The sequence below is a fragment of the Sus scrofa genome, chromosome 12 (assembly GCF_000003025.6).
Source record: "Sus scrofa isolate TJ Tabasco breed Duroc chromosome 12, Sscrofa11.1, whole genome shotgun sequence".
Classification (NCBI taxonomy): domain Eukaryota; kingdom Metazoa; phylum Chordata; class Mammalia; order Artiodactyla; family Suidae; genus Sus; species Sus scrofa.
Genome location: NC_010454.4, coordinates 15,052,695 through 15,068,005, shown reverse-complemented (window position 1 = coordinate 15,068,005; position 15,311 = coordinate 15,052,695). Strand labels below are relative to the sequence as shown.

At 57.6% G+C, this 15,311-nt stretch overlaps 2 protein-coding genes across 3 annotated transcripts; both read right to left on the bottom strand.

Annotated features, from left to right (window-relative positions):
• On the bottom strand, positions 1,308-3,041 carry GH1 (growth hormone 1; the record flags this gene model as incomplete). The annotated part of the gene is given in 5 exon segments (NM_213869.1): positions 1,308-1,611; positions 1,889-2,050; positions 2,241-2,357; positions 2,568-2,728; positions 2,973-3,041. Coding segments are annotated over 5 exon segments (651 nt in total). The 3' UTR covers positions 1,308-1,410.
• CD79B (CD79b molecule) lies at positions 11,565-15,040 on the bottom strand. Of its 2 annotated transcripts, NM_001243912.1 has the most exon segments (6): positions 11,567-12,158; positions 12,268-12,309; positions 12,577-12,695; positions 12,926-13,237; positions 14,188-14,235; positions 14,868-14,999. In NM_001243912.1, coding segments are annotated over 6 exon segments (687 nt in total). In that variant the 5' UTR covers positions 14,935-14,999; the 3' UTR covers positions 11,567-12,059.

Here is a 15,311-nt window from a genome sequence, read left to right as displayed (position 1 = left end):
TCTCCACTTTATAGGTAAGGAAACTGAATCTCAGAGAAGTTAAATAACTTATTCCCAAGTATAATAAGTTCAAGTCTTTTATTCTTTCTGTTATACCAAATTATCCCAAATTACTCCTCTTAGAAAAAATTGCCCACTGACAGCTGAGGACCAAATGTGTTTGGGTTAATTTTTGCTCTTCAAATGATTTTAATACAAATTAGTTGCCACTGTTTAACAATTAGATTTCAAAATATATATGTATAGATTTCCATGAAAGTCTTCATGTCCCGTCTGTTTTGAAGAATCAGGTCTGGCAGCCCTGTTCCCGCAGTCTTGAATGGTGACACAGTGGGATGGGCCCCCTTCCTTAGCTGGGGTCTGAGGTTTTTTGTTTTTTTTTTTTTTTTTTTGCTTTTTGCTTTTTCTAGGGGGCTCCCTCGGCCTATGGAGATTCCCAGGCTAAGGGTCTAATCGGAGCTGTAGACTCCGGCCTACACCAGAGCCACAGCAACTCAGGATCCGAGCTGTGTCTGTGACCTACACCCCAGCTCACGGCAATGCCAGATCCTTAACCCACTGAGCGAGGCCAGGGATAGAACCCACAACCTCATGGTTCCTAGTTGGATTTGTTAACCGCTGAGCCATGATGGGAACTCCTGGGGTCTGAGTTCTTTCGGTTGCTCTGGCCCCACCCCTGTGCGTTGTCTCCCGCACAAACAGCCTGAGTGCTGGTTGCTATTTCTCACTTGGCCCACAGCCCTCATTACTTATGTGTATGCCTACCTGGCACCCGTTGGCACTGGATTTGCAACCCTCCGTTTAGAATCTCTCTTCCACTTCCCTTACCCCAATTCAGATCCCAAACATGTTGGTTCTGTTTGTCCCAAAGTCATTTTTGCATTGTTCCCATTTCCCAAGGGTAGTTGGGCCTAATGTGCATTCACCTTATAGTTTCATTTCTCTCAATGTTTCCGCACATGTCGGGGCGTCTTGCTTCAGAACGTAATAGCCTGTCTTGCTTTCATCTCTTTCCATTCTTGGGTACTTTATGGGAGGCGGGGGGTGTAGCAGGATGGGGGGTGGTCCTGACCTATGAGTGCCCAGCAAGCTGGGACTGCAGACCTGAGCAGTGGGTGCAGTGGGTGTGTAACAGAGAGAAGGTAATGTGCCTGCTCTTTCAAGCCCAGGAAGAACCGGGTCAACCATCATTCAGTGTCTAGGTCCCCAGGAGACCCCCAAGGATGCCTGCAGGTTGTCTTCCCACCCCCACCCCTTGCCCTACTGCCCCACCTCCCTCCATCGCAGAGTGACACCTACTCAGACAATACGATGCAACCTGGTTTTATTAGGAAAGGACAGCAGGCATTGGGGTGGCACTTTCCAGGGTCAGGGGAGGTACTGGGGAGGGGCAACAGAGATGCCCAGCAACTAGAAGGCACAGCTGCTCTCCACGAAGCGGCGACACTTCATGACCCGCAGGTATGTCTCAGCCTTGTGCAGGTCCTTCTTGAAGCAGGAGAGCAGCCCGTAGTTCTTAAGCAGCGCGTCATCACTGCGCAAGTTTGTGTCAAATTTGTCGTAGGTTTGCTTGAGGATCTGTCCTGCCCGGGGGCTGCCATCCTCCAGCTCCTGCAAAAGGGAGAGAGAGACAGAGGCCGAGTCCTTGGCAGCGGCGCTCTCCTGTCCCCTCCGTCTTCCACCCTCCCCTCCATGCTTGGAGAAGGACAAAGAGGGAAGACTCCGCAGGGGGAAATGAGGAAAAGATTTCTCCGGGTCGAGAGTGAACTGCTACAGAGAGAGCATGGGACCCTCTCCCCCAGCCCACGTGCGTCCCCCCACCGCTCCGCTCAGCCGGGAGAGAGCCGGCATGGGCCCCAGTGTGCGGGACCCGCAGCGCCATCCCCACCCGCATCAGGGCCTGGATGCCCTCCTCCAGGTCCTTCAGCTTCTCGTAGACGCGGTCTGAGGTGCCAAACACCAGGCTGTTGGTGAAGACCCTGCTGAGGAACTGCACGGGCCCGAGCCACGACTGGATGAGCAGCAGCGAGAAGCGCAGCAGCTCCACGTCCTGCGGGCAGATGCGTGGATGGGGGGCGCTGCCTCCGCCGGTGGGCGTCCCCCTCACCACCCCGCCCTCTGCCACCATCACCCCCACCAGCTCGGGGAGAAGGCCGCCCAAGGCCCTGATGATGAGAGATGGGGCAGCCTTCTTAGGAAGAGGGAGGCCCCTGCTCCCCGGCTGGCAGGTGGCCACTCACCGATCTCTGCTGGGCCTCGTCCTTGCCCGTGGGGGCCGGGATGGTCTCCGAGAAGCAGAAGGCAGCCTGGGCGTTCTGGATGGAGTACCTCTGTCCCTCCGGGATGTAGGCGCGCTCCTGGGAGAGGGGACAGCCATCCAGGTCTACACTGGGGCGCGGTTCTCCTTGCTGCTTTTCTTGGGAATCCCCTTCAGTTTACACTCACCTGATAGCATCTTCGGTTGGCCTCAATACTCCAGAACCCCTCATTTTCCTCCCACTAGGCAGAGAGGGACGAATTCACCCCTCTCCACCACCCCCCTCCAGCACCCTCCCTGGGGAGCTTACAAACTCCTTGTAGGTGTCAGCAGCCAGTTGGTGCAGGTGCTGGGCCCGGAGCACGGCGTTGGCAAATAGGCTGGACAAGGGCATGGCTGGGAAGGCGCCCACCTCCCGAGTCCAGGGCAGGCAGAGCAGGGCGAAAGCCAGGAGCGCGGAGGTCCGAGGGCCTAGAGACCAGGAGGGCCCGTGAGAGAGGGATCCCAGAGACAAGAGGCCTGGGCTCCACCAGCCCTGTCCCTTCTCCTCCCCCTCCCCCAGGGACATTTAAAACTTGGCCTCATATCTAGGAGTAGATATCCATGCTCACATTCGGAAACCCCAAAGCCCAAGGTTGGTGCCCCATCCATCTGCATGGCCCCCACGTCACCCTTCAGAACACACCAAGCCCACTGGGATTTTAGGGGCACTTGCCTGCAGCCATCACAGCCGGTGAGCTGTCCACAGGTCCCTGAGTGGTCTGGGGAGCTGGGTCCTGGGATTCTGGAATTGGTCCCTTTTGGGCCCTTTTTATACCCTGGCCTCTTCTCTCTCCCTCTGCCCCCACCTATTTTCTCTATACATTTATGCATGGCCCACTGGCAGGCATGTGCTAATGGATAATTTAGAACCTCCTCCCACTCATCCTGTTCCCGCTCCTCCTCTGGGGTCATGTCCCCCGGGTCCGTCAACTTCCCCTCCCCACTGTCACCAGCCCCGAGAGCTGTCGTACACACAGGGTCTCAGCTTGAGAGACCACCCGATCTGTCCTTTTTTCAAGGGGAAGGTGGCAGACGCGCTCTGGCAGGGTGTCATGGTGGGGTTGTCCACCAGGATGAGGAGGGCCCATGCTGGTCCCCAAAAAGGGACAATATTCAGATGGATGGATGAACCCTGAGAGCTAGGCTGATGCTTCCTCACTCTTTACACCTTTACTCCTCCCTGCACTGATGCCCTCCAGCCACCAGAAAGAATGTGTGTGTTGGGAAAGGGGGCCAAGGAGAGCACTCAGTTCCGGGGTTTCTGGGCATGGATTCCAGCTTTGCCCCATCACCATCCTCCTGCCTGCCACCTGACGTGGCCTGAGGCCCAGCTGGATGCAGTGCTAACATTGACCACTAGAGGGCCCCAGCTCTATGCTTTCCCTGAGCCTAGGGGCTCCCGCAGGTGGGTGGGACAAAGGACCAAAACTTGAAGTATTGCCTCTGACCCTGGGATCCGTCACAGAGATCCTGGGAACAAACACTGCCCACAAGTGTTTCCTCCTGTAGCCCTGTCCCCATCAGAGAATCTCAATGTTGGAAGAGTCCTTGAGGGCTTGAGGCTCACCCCCAGCACTGGAGTTTGGGCACAGCACCCTGAAAGATGCCCTCTCCAGCCACTGTGGTCTCCTACAAGTCTGTCTTCTCCTTAGTAGCTGTGTTGTGCATATCAGGTTGCGAAGAGCGTGCCTGTGCCATCTCACATTAGACCCTCGCGACCACCTAGTGAAGGAGGGATCCTTATCACCCCATTTAACAGAGGAGGAGACTGAGGCTCAGAGAGGCTTACTTTTTTTTTAAGGGCCGCATTAGCAGCATGTGGAAGTTCCCAGGCTAGGGGTCCTACCCCACAGCCACAGCCATGCCGGATACTTAACCCACTGAGCAAGGCCAAGGATTGAACACGCGTCCTCACGAATGCTAGTCAGGTTTGTTACCACGGAGCCACGACAGGCACTCCTCAGAGAGGCTTACATGTTACAGCTTCCTAAGCCCTTTCTTCAAAGCAGACTGGATGGGTGCCACTCTATTTTTTAAAACTTCTAGATCCCTCAGATCACAAGGATCCTGCCACTAGTCGCAAGAGTGCCTTCGCCTCATTTAGTCCTCCTTCAAGAGTCAGATTGCTGTCCATCCATTTTCCAGATAAAAACAGCCCAGAGACACGGGGTGTATGGTGGAGACCACACAGCAGGGCAAAGCTAGGGTCAGGAAAGCTAGGGCTGCAGGTGCCCAGGGTTGGGGCCACTTCAGCATCGGGAGGTCATCAGTATCAAACTGTCTCCAGGGATAAGAGCACTTCCTCTCAGTTTAAACCGTTGAGTGGAAGAACATTTAGCACTCGACTCTGTGGGAAAACAAACCAACAAGCAAAGCTTTCTGGAGGTGGTTGATTATGGTGTTGGCACCCGGTGTGGAAAAGTCACCCCCCTCCCCATGGTCCAGAACCTGAGAGCTTGCACCTTGCAACATCCGCCCCCCTTTTAGGATCAGAGGATAGAGTTGTCTTTTCTTCCATCTTGAACCATTGCCCATCTGTGCTCCTGATTCGCTATCTGCTAAGAAGGACACCGGGATCTCCAGGACCTGTCCCCAGGCAGTCCCCCAGGAGGACTAGGAGGAGTGTCATTATAGGCTCAGAGGAAGGTGAGGCCACAAGAAAGGTGAGGACCCTCCTTTCCTCTCCTTCCAGCTCCACCAAAGGGGAGGAGCCCAGCGGGAAGCGGGGGAGGGTCTCTGAGCCCCATGCGGTGTTCTGCCCCCTTGAAACATCTTTCTTCTCTGTCACCTGGGGGAAGGGGCACTGAGGTGGAACCTCCCATGACAGGCCTCTAGCTAATGCTAGGGGACTAGTATGTGAACTGTGGACCATGCGAGAAGCCTCAGGTCTCCCCTAGGAGTTAGGGTGCAGGAGCCCAAGTTGGGGACTGCTCAAGAGCCACACAAGTTGGGCACCAGCGAGGTGTGGCTGAGGCTCCTACCAGTCAGGTTACTGCCAAGAACAGGTAGGACCAGCCAGAGCAAGGGCACGTATCCTCTCGCCAGCCCACTTCTGCTTGGCCCACGCAATGCTGGGGATCCCTGGGATACACTTTCATAACAGGTTACCACGATGGCAGCCATCGGACCCAAAGAGGGAAGAACCGAAGAGTGTGGAGGTGGGTACCCGGATCCTTTTCTCTCGTCTAGAAAAGGTCTTTTCGAGGCGCTTTAGTCATGGAGACATATACATAATTCATTGCTAGTAGAAGAGAAACTTTGAATTGGACCTGAGATTTTCCCACCAGTGGGAGTCACCCAGCCTTTCTTGTGGCACCATCTGGGACCAGATGCCTGGCTTCTCCAGGCTCAGAGACTGCGCACAGCGGCCTCTGCATGGTGGCCAGCGGGGAGAGGCTGTGATCTGTATCTCCAGCGTCAGCCTCAAAGGGTTCAGGATGAAGCTCCCATCATCTTGGGATCCACAGATTTCAGTGTGTTTGGAACTCCTTTCATATTTCCAGAATTGGCCAGCCCTGGGGTTCTCTGTACCTATTGTAGCAACCCACAGTTCTCCTCTTGATCTGAAAGTGGCCTATTTCAGACTTCAAGAACCCCTCTGAGGTTCAATTCCCTGGGGCTTGGGGCCGTCGCATTAATTACAGGCATACTTGTCCTTACCTTAGGCGCAGCCTCAGAGCGGCTGGTGGCAGCTCTTTCCAAGCCCCTCTTGGTCACTTGGGGTTCACGTTTCTCACCTCTCTCTGTCCCGCCTTCCTTGAAGCCAGAGGCCGGGACTGCCCCCAGGGAAGGCTCCACCTCTTCTTTGCTTCGAGCATGAGTCTTGACTGCATTGATCATAGCACGTTGGGTCAATGTCTTTAGAGAACATTATTGTTCTATTAATATTATGCCCAAGGGCGTCTCCAGGAGAGATGGGGAAGGAGACCAACATTTCTGAGCACCCTCTATATGCCAGGCAGTGTACTGGGTGCTGGGGTGGTGGGGTGGGTGAGCCGAGTTTCATACAAGGACACTCAGGCTCAAAGTGATAAGCAGTTTTTTGCTTTGTTTTGTTTTGGTCTTTTTGGAGGTTCCCAGGTTAGGGGTTGAATCGGAGCTACAGCTGCCAGCCTATGCCACAGCCACAGCAACGTGGGATCTGAGCCAAGTCTTTGACCTACACCACAGCTCATGGTAACATCGGATCTTTAACACATTGAGCAAGGCCAGGGATCGAACCCCCATCCTCACAGATACCAGTCAGGCTCATTACTGCTGAGCCACGATGGGAACTCCTGCAATAAGCAGTTTTCCCAGAGTCTTTCAGCTGCTCAGTGATGGCTGCCCAAGACCCCGATCTTCCCACCACGCTGAGCTCTTTAGATGCCTCATCTGGGAAGGACAGTGGCACTGCTGGGCGTGGACAGACCTATCCTTAGTGCAAAGCTAGCAGGGTGGGATCCAATCCCCACTCAGAAGATGCTCAGGGAGCTTGAGGGGAATCGATCACAAGGAGCTTCAGCCCAGAGCAAGGTCCACCGGCGCCAGAAGACCTTCAGAGAAAAACAACCTGATGTAGCTCGATTTAATGAACCAGGTCGCATCAGCCTTCACATGTGTGTTGCACGTTTCAGTGTACATCACGTTTTCACTTCCTTTATCTCATCGGACCCTAGGGTTTGCCAGAGGATTCAAGCATGGAGGAGGGGCCTTGGAGGGCCCTGGGGCTGGGGGCCAGGGACTCCTGGGGGTTGATGGGGGGTGTTGTTTACACTGAGTGAGGACCTCTGAACAATCTGGAGGTGCAGAACAATCTCTATCACTGGACCTACTGAATCGTTTCCACCTTGGGGATTATTCCCCAGGGACAAAGGCCCATTGAAAAGGTAGTAAGTTCAGGGGCGTGTGCAGCAGCTGTGGGAAGTCTGGGGTGCTTTCCTCGTTGTGCTGTTGGCTGGAAATAACCTTTGCCTCCTTCCACCTTAGTCTGTGGTTATTTGTGAACATTTTATTCCCTTTATGGGCATGAAAGCTCTTTGAGGCTGGATTCATGCCTTTCATCTCTTGGATCAGCCACTCGTTCTCTTATTCAGGCACTGAGTGATTCAACAAGCAGTCGTTGTTCCTTCCATGTGCCAGGCATCATGCCAGGCAGATGGGCTTACCTAGATAAACAAAGGACACGATCTTTTCTCTGCTGGAGTTCACAGCATACGTTTGGGAAGGAGAGACAGTAGCAAACAAATAAATACATAATGGTAAAATGTATACAGAAATGTCACATTGTGAAAACGGCCATGAAAGAAATAGCTAAGGAGGTCCCTGGCGGTTCAGCGAGTTAAGGATCTGGCATCGCTGCTGTGGCTCTGATTACTGCTGTGGTACAGGCTCAATCCCTGAATTGGGAACTTCCACCTGTTGCAGGGGTCGCCGAAAAGGCAAAGGGGTGGGGGAAAGGAAAAAGAAAAGAAATAGCTAAGACATAGAGGTGAGCGCCTAGCTCGGGGTGTGGGGGCAGCTGGCAGCCGGCATCATCCCAGGCTTAGAAACTCCAGCCTCTGCTGAGTGGATTGAATGGATGGAAAGGCAGTGCCAACGAAAGAAGTCAAACTCTACCCAGTCAGAAAGGGCAGGGCAGGCCATGGGGCGGGTTGATGGTCTCCTTTACCATAAAAGGTACAGGCAAAAAATGACAGCACAGCGTCTTGCAACGCCGGGCCATACGTACCTGAACCAACCTCAGGGTAGGCTGCATATGCTGATGGCGAGATCACCCAGATGTTCACGCAGACCCACCACTTGCAGAACCTGAGGCCCAAAGGAGACCTCACGAGGTGTCTGGCCCGCCCACTCCTGCCCAGTGAGAAAGTGATCTTAGGGCCCCTGAGAACGATGTCTTTTTTTAATTTCTTTTTTTTTTAATTTGAGAACATCTCTTTTTTTTTTTTTTTGTCTTTTAAGGACTGCACCCTCAGCATATGGAAGTTCCCAGGCTAGGGGTCGAATCGGAGCCACCAGCCTACATCAGAGCCACAGCAACGCTGGATACGAGATGCGTCTGCGACCTACCCCACAGCTCACAGCAACGCCGGATCCTTAACCCACGGAGTGAAGCCAGGGATTGAACCCTCGTCCTCAGGGATACTAGTCAGATTCGTTTCCGCTGAGCCACGACGGGAACTCCTTTATCTTTAATTTGAAAAGTTCATTGCGATCTGTCTAAATGGGTTTTAACAAACTACACTCTGAATTCAGGCGGAAGGCTTGTTAACTTTTGTTCTCTGTGGAGTCACCTAAGTTTCCGAGTCCAGGCTTTGGGGTGGGAGAGGGCAGCTGAGGGGGTCCCAAGTGGCATGTTTGTTCATTTGGGTTGGTTTTTTGCTTTTTTTGGCCCCCCTGCAGATATGGAGTTCCAGGGCCAGGGATCAGATCTGAGCCTCAGCTGCAGCAACACGATCCTTAACCCATTGTGCTAGGCCAGGGCTCGAACCTGTGGCCAGGTGCCCCAGAGGTGCCACCAATCCCACTGTAGCACAGCAGGTACTCCTCACTTTTGTTTATGCTTGCACCTGAATCAGCAGCAGGTCTTGAGGGTGCCCTAACTGGGTGCGGCATGGGGAAGCAAAGACAAATCCAGAAATTTCACAGATGTGGGCTCTGAATCCAGCTGCTGAGAGCACCCCAGAGAGCCCTGCATGTGCAGACAGGAGTCCTGAGCCAGGAGCCGGATGGCCTTTGCGGCTCTTCTCAGAAGACCCGGCCAGGCCGCGCACCTGCTGAGGGTCCAGTGCTTCCTGCCAGTGACACCCAAACAGCGGCAGCTTTCCGAGCTTTGTTTTTCTCTTGCCTCTGATTCTACTGGAAAAACACCCAAACCCTTGGTCGGAGCACCCCCAGCCTAACAGCACCTGCAGCAAGGGGGCCGGAAGTCAAGCTAGAGCGGAGGAGGAACCAGCCTGTGCTTCCACCAGGCCCCAGGGGACTGGGCTGGATTCCCCCAGTGGGCAGTGGGGCATATGCCCACCCAGCGCCTCTGGGCTGCATTCTGGGAGGAAGAGGCCTAGGGCTGGCCCAGAGCCAGACTCCTGGAAGGCTGGCCCAGTGGCTGCACATCAACCCTAAGTAGGAAGGAGCGGGGCCTTCGGGCTCCTGGTGAGCCAGGGGGAAATTTGAAGATGGCCAAACGGTCCTGGGAATCTCTGCCTGTGGACCTCCTCCTCCTCTGGTTCAATGCTGCAAATCCTTCAAGGACGGCTGCTGAGAAGCAGTGGAAAGAGGGCTGCGTTTGGAATCAGAGGGTCTCTCTGTGACTTTTGGCCAATTACGGTAATAATCTCCCTGGGCCTCGATTTCCTCATTTGTAAGTGGAGGGGATTCGGTTCCCTTTCCAAGGTCATGCTGGGGCTGGACAAGGTCATGGAAATGAACGTGGAGGTGCTCAATAATGTCTCCTGGGCAGTTAAGGGATGCTCCATATGCATACTTCTTTGGGGGACCCAGCGAAAGATTCTGGTTCATGTTCTGGATCTCAGTTGTGGTGGCGGTGATACCATTCTGACTCCTGCTAAAATTCACAGAGCTGGTCATGAAAAGAATACAAAATCGGTTTTACTCTAGGATCGTTCTCTAAAAACCAGCATCTGGTCCAACTCCTTTCCTTTGGACAAGTTTTGGGATCCCCGTTTCGCAGATAAGGCGAGCGAGCGCTCCAGCCCAGCCCCAGGTTTGTTTCTCTGGCCTATCAGTTTCAGGGGCCCAGGGCCAGAGTCCCACAGGACAGACGTGGGGATACCTCTCGTGTAAGCCTCTGAAACACAAGAACAGACCAGGGAGTGCTTCTGCATCATCCCATGGAGGCAATGCCCCTTGCGGGGGGTGGGTGGGGGGGCCTGGTAGACAGGCAGGCCCCTTGCTCAAATGAGCTTCTGCCAACAGCACTTCAAAGCATCAGCGAAAGGCAGTTATTCAAAGACATTAAGTTGTCTTTTATAAAAGCCAAGGCCTCCCCAGGCTCAGGGCAGCCCTGAGCAGGGGGAGACCCTGCCTGGGGGGAGAAGTGAAGACTCCCTCCCACCCCCAGCCCGGCTGCCCAGGGTCCCTGGCGGAGGTCAAGGACAGAATTAGCGCCACTATGCAAAGCAGTAGGAGAGGAAGGGCTCCAGCTCAGTGGAGGCAGATGCCAAAACAAACCGGTTTCCTCTGGCAGCCCAGAGGCCCCGGGAGGGAGGAGGCCCGGCCCTGCTTGGCCCAGCCTGGCGCCAACTGGGCACCGCTGATGGACGCAGAGACTGACCTGAGAGCCCAGGCGTGGGGGCCCCAGCCCCCTGCCCCACCTGGAAGAACAGGGGGACGCTGCTCTCGCTGGTCGCCCCTTGCTGGCCGTGGTTCTCAAGCCAAACTGAAAGCTCCCTGAGGGCAGGGATTTCTCCCACCTGAATCCAGAGCATCAACAGCGAAGAGCTGTTCTGCCCCCCATCCCCCCACCCCCGGGTCAACAGGAAGCGGAGCCCAGCGGGGCTCTGCACACGGAGGTGAACGGGGTCTATGGCGGTGAGCAGCTCCCAGGAACTCCTGCAGCTGGCAGGTTAGGGCCCTGATTGGTAGGGCCCTAGGGAGACTTTTGGGGGGCATCACTGGAAAAGCCTGAAGGGGTGATGTGGCTAAGGACCCCCAGACTTCACCACCAAAAGGCCCCCTACTTCAGGAATTTCTCTTGCACAGCTCTGGGTCAGATTTTTTTTTTTTTTTTAAGTCCAGGCTTGGGGGGAGGGGTGCATGGTAGAGGCAAGGGAAACGCTGCCCACAGGAAGCTTCTAGTTTAACTGGGGAACAAGGCCAGTGTGGGCAGTATGAGGTAGTCGCTACGCCAGAGCTGCAGAGGCTGGGGTCGGAACAGGGATCAGACAGGGAACTGGGGTGCTTTGGGAGGGCTTCCTATAGGTGGAGGGCCTTGAAGGACAATAGTATTGAGGTAGGCGGGGGAGGGCAAGCCCTACAGAGCAGGACTCAGGCGCTGCTGGTCCCTGAAGGGCGTGCAGGATGAGGCCCTCCCCGCCCAGAAGGCCCCGTCCCCTCCACCCTTCTCCACTGCAGGGGGCCCAGCTAGGGTCCGAGCAGGGGAAGAAAGGGGACAGGAACCCAGGTCCCATCTGTGCCTTCAGGGAGAAGCAGCAAGTGAGCCCAGCCAAGGGCCCATCACACACCCCATGGGCCCACCGGCGCCCAGACGTCTGTGCCCAGATACTGTCCTCCACCCCGTCCCCATAGATGTCACAAGCCTGTGTGTGGTTTCTCAAGACACACTGTTTATTCCATGGGAGAATGGGTTTGAGGCCAGGAGCCCCTGGGGTGGGCGAGGGTAGGAGAGGGATGAAGCTCTTGGTGGCCCCTCCGTGGCCACATCGGGGTGGGCCCTGGCCCTTCCTAGACTCCGCAGAAAGCCGGTCTGCTCTGAGTCCATCTATAGGTTCCAGACACGTCTCTGCCTTCTCCATCCTGAACGGGGCGTGGATCTCCGCACGGCACCCCCAGAGGGCTGGGTCCAGTCTAGCCCCAGAGAACTCCCTCCTCCAAATCACTGCCCTGCGGCCCTTCCACTCCAGTCCCTCCGGTGAGAGTTGGGGACCAAGGGCGGGAGGGACAGGCGGATCTGGCTGGCCAGCTTTGGAGGCTGACAGGGGCTCCAGAGAAAGGGGGGTGGGCTGGGAGCCAGGCGGCTCTGAAGCAGTCAATGAGGGTCCAGCAGGCTGGGCCCGGGGGCGCAGGGATGGCCGGCCCCTCACTCCTGGCCAGGGTGCTCACCCACCGACCACTTCACCTCCCCTGTCCGCAGTGTCACTATGTCCTCGTAAGTGGCTGTCTGGTCAATGTCCAGGCCCTGGAGACATGGAACAGAGCTCAGACCTTGGCCCCTCCCCAGCGCACCCACATGGCCTCCGAGCGCCCCCCCAGGCCCTCTGAGCTGCGGGGTCCACCCTGCTCCTCACCTCGTAGGTGTGATCCTCTTCCATCCCAGGCTTGCTGTCGTCCTGGCGGGTAAGGATGGAGAGCAGAGCGTTAGTATCCCCACCCCCTCCACCGCTGGGCCAGGCTGCGGAGGCCCCAGGAGATTGGCCCCGGTGAGAGGTGAGAGGTAAAAGGTGAGAGGTCAGGGGTGAGGTGCACTCCGCAAGAAGAGCTGACGCACGAAGGAGTAGCTGACGAGGCGAGTCAGCGGGCAGGCTCTGGGGAAACGGAGACCCCGCGCACGTCTGGCCTGCCCTCCGGCTGCTTCCCGGCCCCCCTGTCCCCGTCACCTTGTCCAGGAGCAGGAAGATGGGCACGATGATGAAGAGGATGATGAGCAGGGTCTGGATCATGATGATGCCATCCTTCAGCGTGTTCCGCCGCTTCAGCTGTGCCAGGGTGCTGAACCCTGGGGGAAGGGGGGCGGGGACGGTGAGGCTGGGCCCCTCCTTTGTGGCCCGCAGGGATCTGCTTCTCACTGGCTCTCCTGGAGGCTCGAGGACCACAGCTCCCCGCCCCCACCCCGGGACCACCCCCCCCTTGCTGGAGGCAAACTGGGCAGAGGGGGTACAGATGGTCCGTGAGCATCCCCACGCTCCTCCCGGGCCAGGGGGCTGGGGGGGCAGGCCTTGCACACACCCATGACCCGAAGCTCAGTGCCACAGCCCTGCTCTGTCCTCAGGGGCTCCTTGGAGCACTCCTGCTTGCAGTAATAGACACCGTTGTCCTGAAACTGGACACCCTGGATGATGAGAGTGGCCTCGGAGGTGGTCTGATTCTGGATGATGCGGCCCTCTTCGGGCGGAAATATCTTGGGCTCCAAGTCCGCCTCCTGCTTCCGGAGCCAGCTTACGATGCCGGGGTCCTCCACGTAGCACCTGATTTCCACCATGGAGCCCCGTTTCCTGGCCACGAAACGTGGGTGCTGCCAGATCCGGGAGCAAGCGCCTCCTGTGGGTGCCATGGCTAGGATCAAAATCCTGCTCCTCGCCTTCTTGACTGCCAGCCCGACCGGGGAACCCCCTGCCCTGGGCAGCACGGACCCCTGGCTCTGTCCCCTCGTCTGTCCTTGCTTCTCAAGGTGTGAGACAGTCCTGAGGCAGAGGTGCTAGGGAGCCGAGCCACGTGAGAGGCCACGGGCCAAACCCCGCCCCTTCCTGAGGGCCCACCCTCCGCAGTTGATTTTCCTTTAGAAGAGCCTGGTTCCTTCTGATTCCTTTCCATGCCCATTACGGCAGCCCGATGTGGGCCTCACCCACTGCACACAGCCTCCCACTTAGCCTACCCTGGGCTGCCTGCTCCGGCCGGAAATCCTCCGGGACCACCCCCCCAGACCTTAGCCCGGCAAGCCAGGCCCCGCACGTCTCCCCTCCATCACCTCCCTCTCCCCTCCTGTGCGGACCTGCTCCGTTCTTTATTCCCAAACCTTCTCTCTCAGCCCCCATGCTCTCCCCGCCCACCTGCTCCAAGAAACCTCCCTCCTGCCTTGTTCCCAGTGAGTGGTCCCCTAGGAACCCCAGAGTCTCTGCGGCCTCTCAGGGCCCTAAAGTTACAGGTTCCTGTCGGGGCTAAGTCTAACTCCCCAGCCAGCCCGACCGGCCTGGGTCCTCAGTGGGACTGGCTCTGGCTCCGCCTCTCACCCTGGGCTTAGCCCAGCCTCCCGGGACCCAGGACTTGGGTTGAATGAGGGCAAAGGCTGGAGGAGTCCGGGTGGGAGGGAGCTCAGAGCCGGTCTTACAGAGGGAGACAGACCCCCAGGGAGGCCTGGGGATGGGAGTCCTGGGTGGGGAGAGCCAGGGGAGTCAAGGGCGCGAGGGGCAACCATGGGACAGCCCGCGGGACGGTGAGCGGCACTGGACACAGACACACGTGTCCCCAGAAGGGGCAGGGAAGGGGCCAACCTTTGGGATCCCGGAGTTCCTTTGTTTCGGCCTCCAGCACCGTCTCACCTGCCGGGTGGGAGGAAGTGGGTGGGGCCAGGCGCTCCGAGGTGCCTGCCCCACCCCTGCTCACCCTCCGCCTTCCCAGACCGCTTCCCCCGGCCAGGACTTGGGCTTCGGGACCCTCAGTTCATCCCAGCCCTGCTCTAGAGAGACCAGAGTGGGTGGGGTCACCAGAAGATTCACCTCTTGGCCCCTACGCCCCCACCCCACTTCTGCCTTGACCTTGAGCGGCTGGGGGAGATGGGAGGGAAGTCGCAGCTGGAGGGTCCCCTGTTTCTGGAACATGCCTGTCCCAGGGTCCTGTTGGGGAACAGCCTCTCCGCCGCCTCCCCCACGCAGGGCCCTCAAGGGCCTGGGGGTGAAGCGCCCGCTCCTCTCTCCCTCCAGGGCCTAGCTCTTCCGTGGCCAGGGCCACCAAGCCCTCAGGCCCAGCCCAACCGGACACCCTGCAGGTGGGAGAGGGGCTGCATCGCAGACCCCTGAGCCGGTCTGTGTGGCGAAGACCCACAGACCTGGCCCCCAGGGCTGTCAGAGGGAGGCAGGAGGCAGAAAGTGTGAGAGACAGAGGGAGGAGGAGAGAGAGCAGAGACAGAACCGGTGCAAACCGCAAGACCAGCAGGCCTGGGCTCGGGCGGTACCTGAGAGGAGCAGCAGCAGCAGCACCAACCAGTTGCTGAGCCCGGGAGACAGCGCGGGCCCCGCCATGCTCGCCCCTCCGCGTCCCCTTCCCCAAGCCCGTGACCTCGGAGGCTCCTGGGGGGAAAACGTGTAACTGCCTTGGCTGCAGCCTGTCTCCTCCCCGCCGCTTCCCCACCAGGCCCCTTCCTGCCATGCAAATCGGGACCCAGGGGAGGCACCAGCTCTCTGGGGACCCTGGGGGAGGGCGGGCTCTCTTGTCAGCTGTGCTGCTAGGGCTCAAGGGTCACCCCAGCTGGGGTCCTCAGTGGACGCCCCTGGAGCCTGGGGGTGCGGGGGGGCTCTGAGTCTTCTGAGGGCGGCCCGTGTTTCCTTCCCTGTGTCCCCGCCCCTGTGTCCCCACCCCATCCCCTGGTCCTGCTCTGGAACCTGAAGCCTCCTACCTT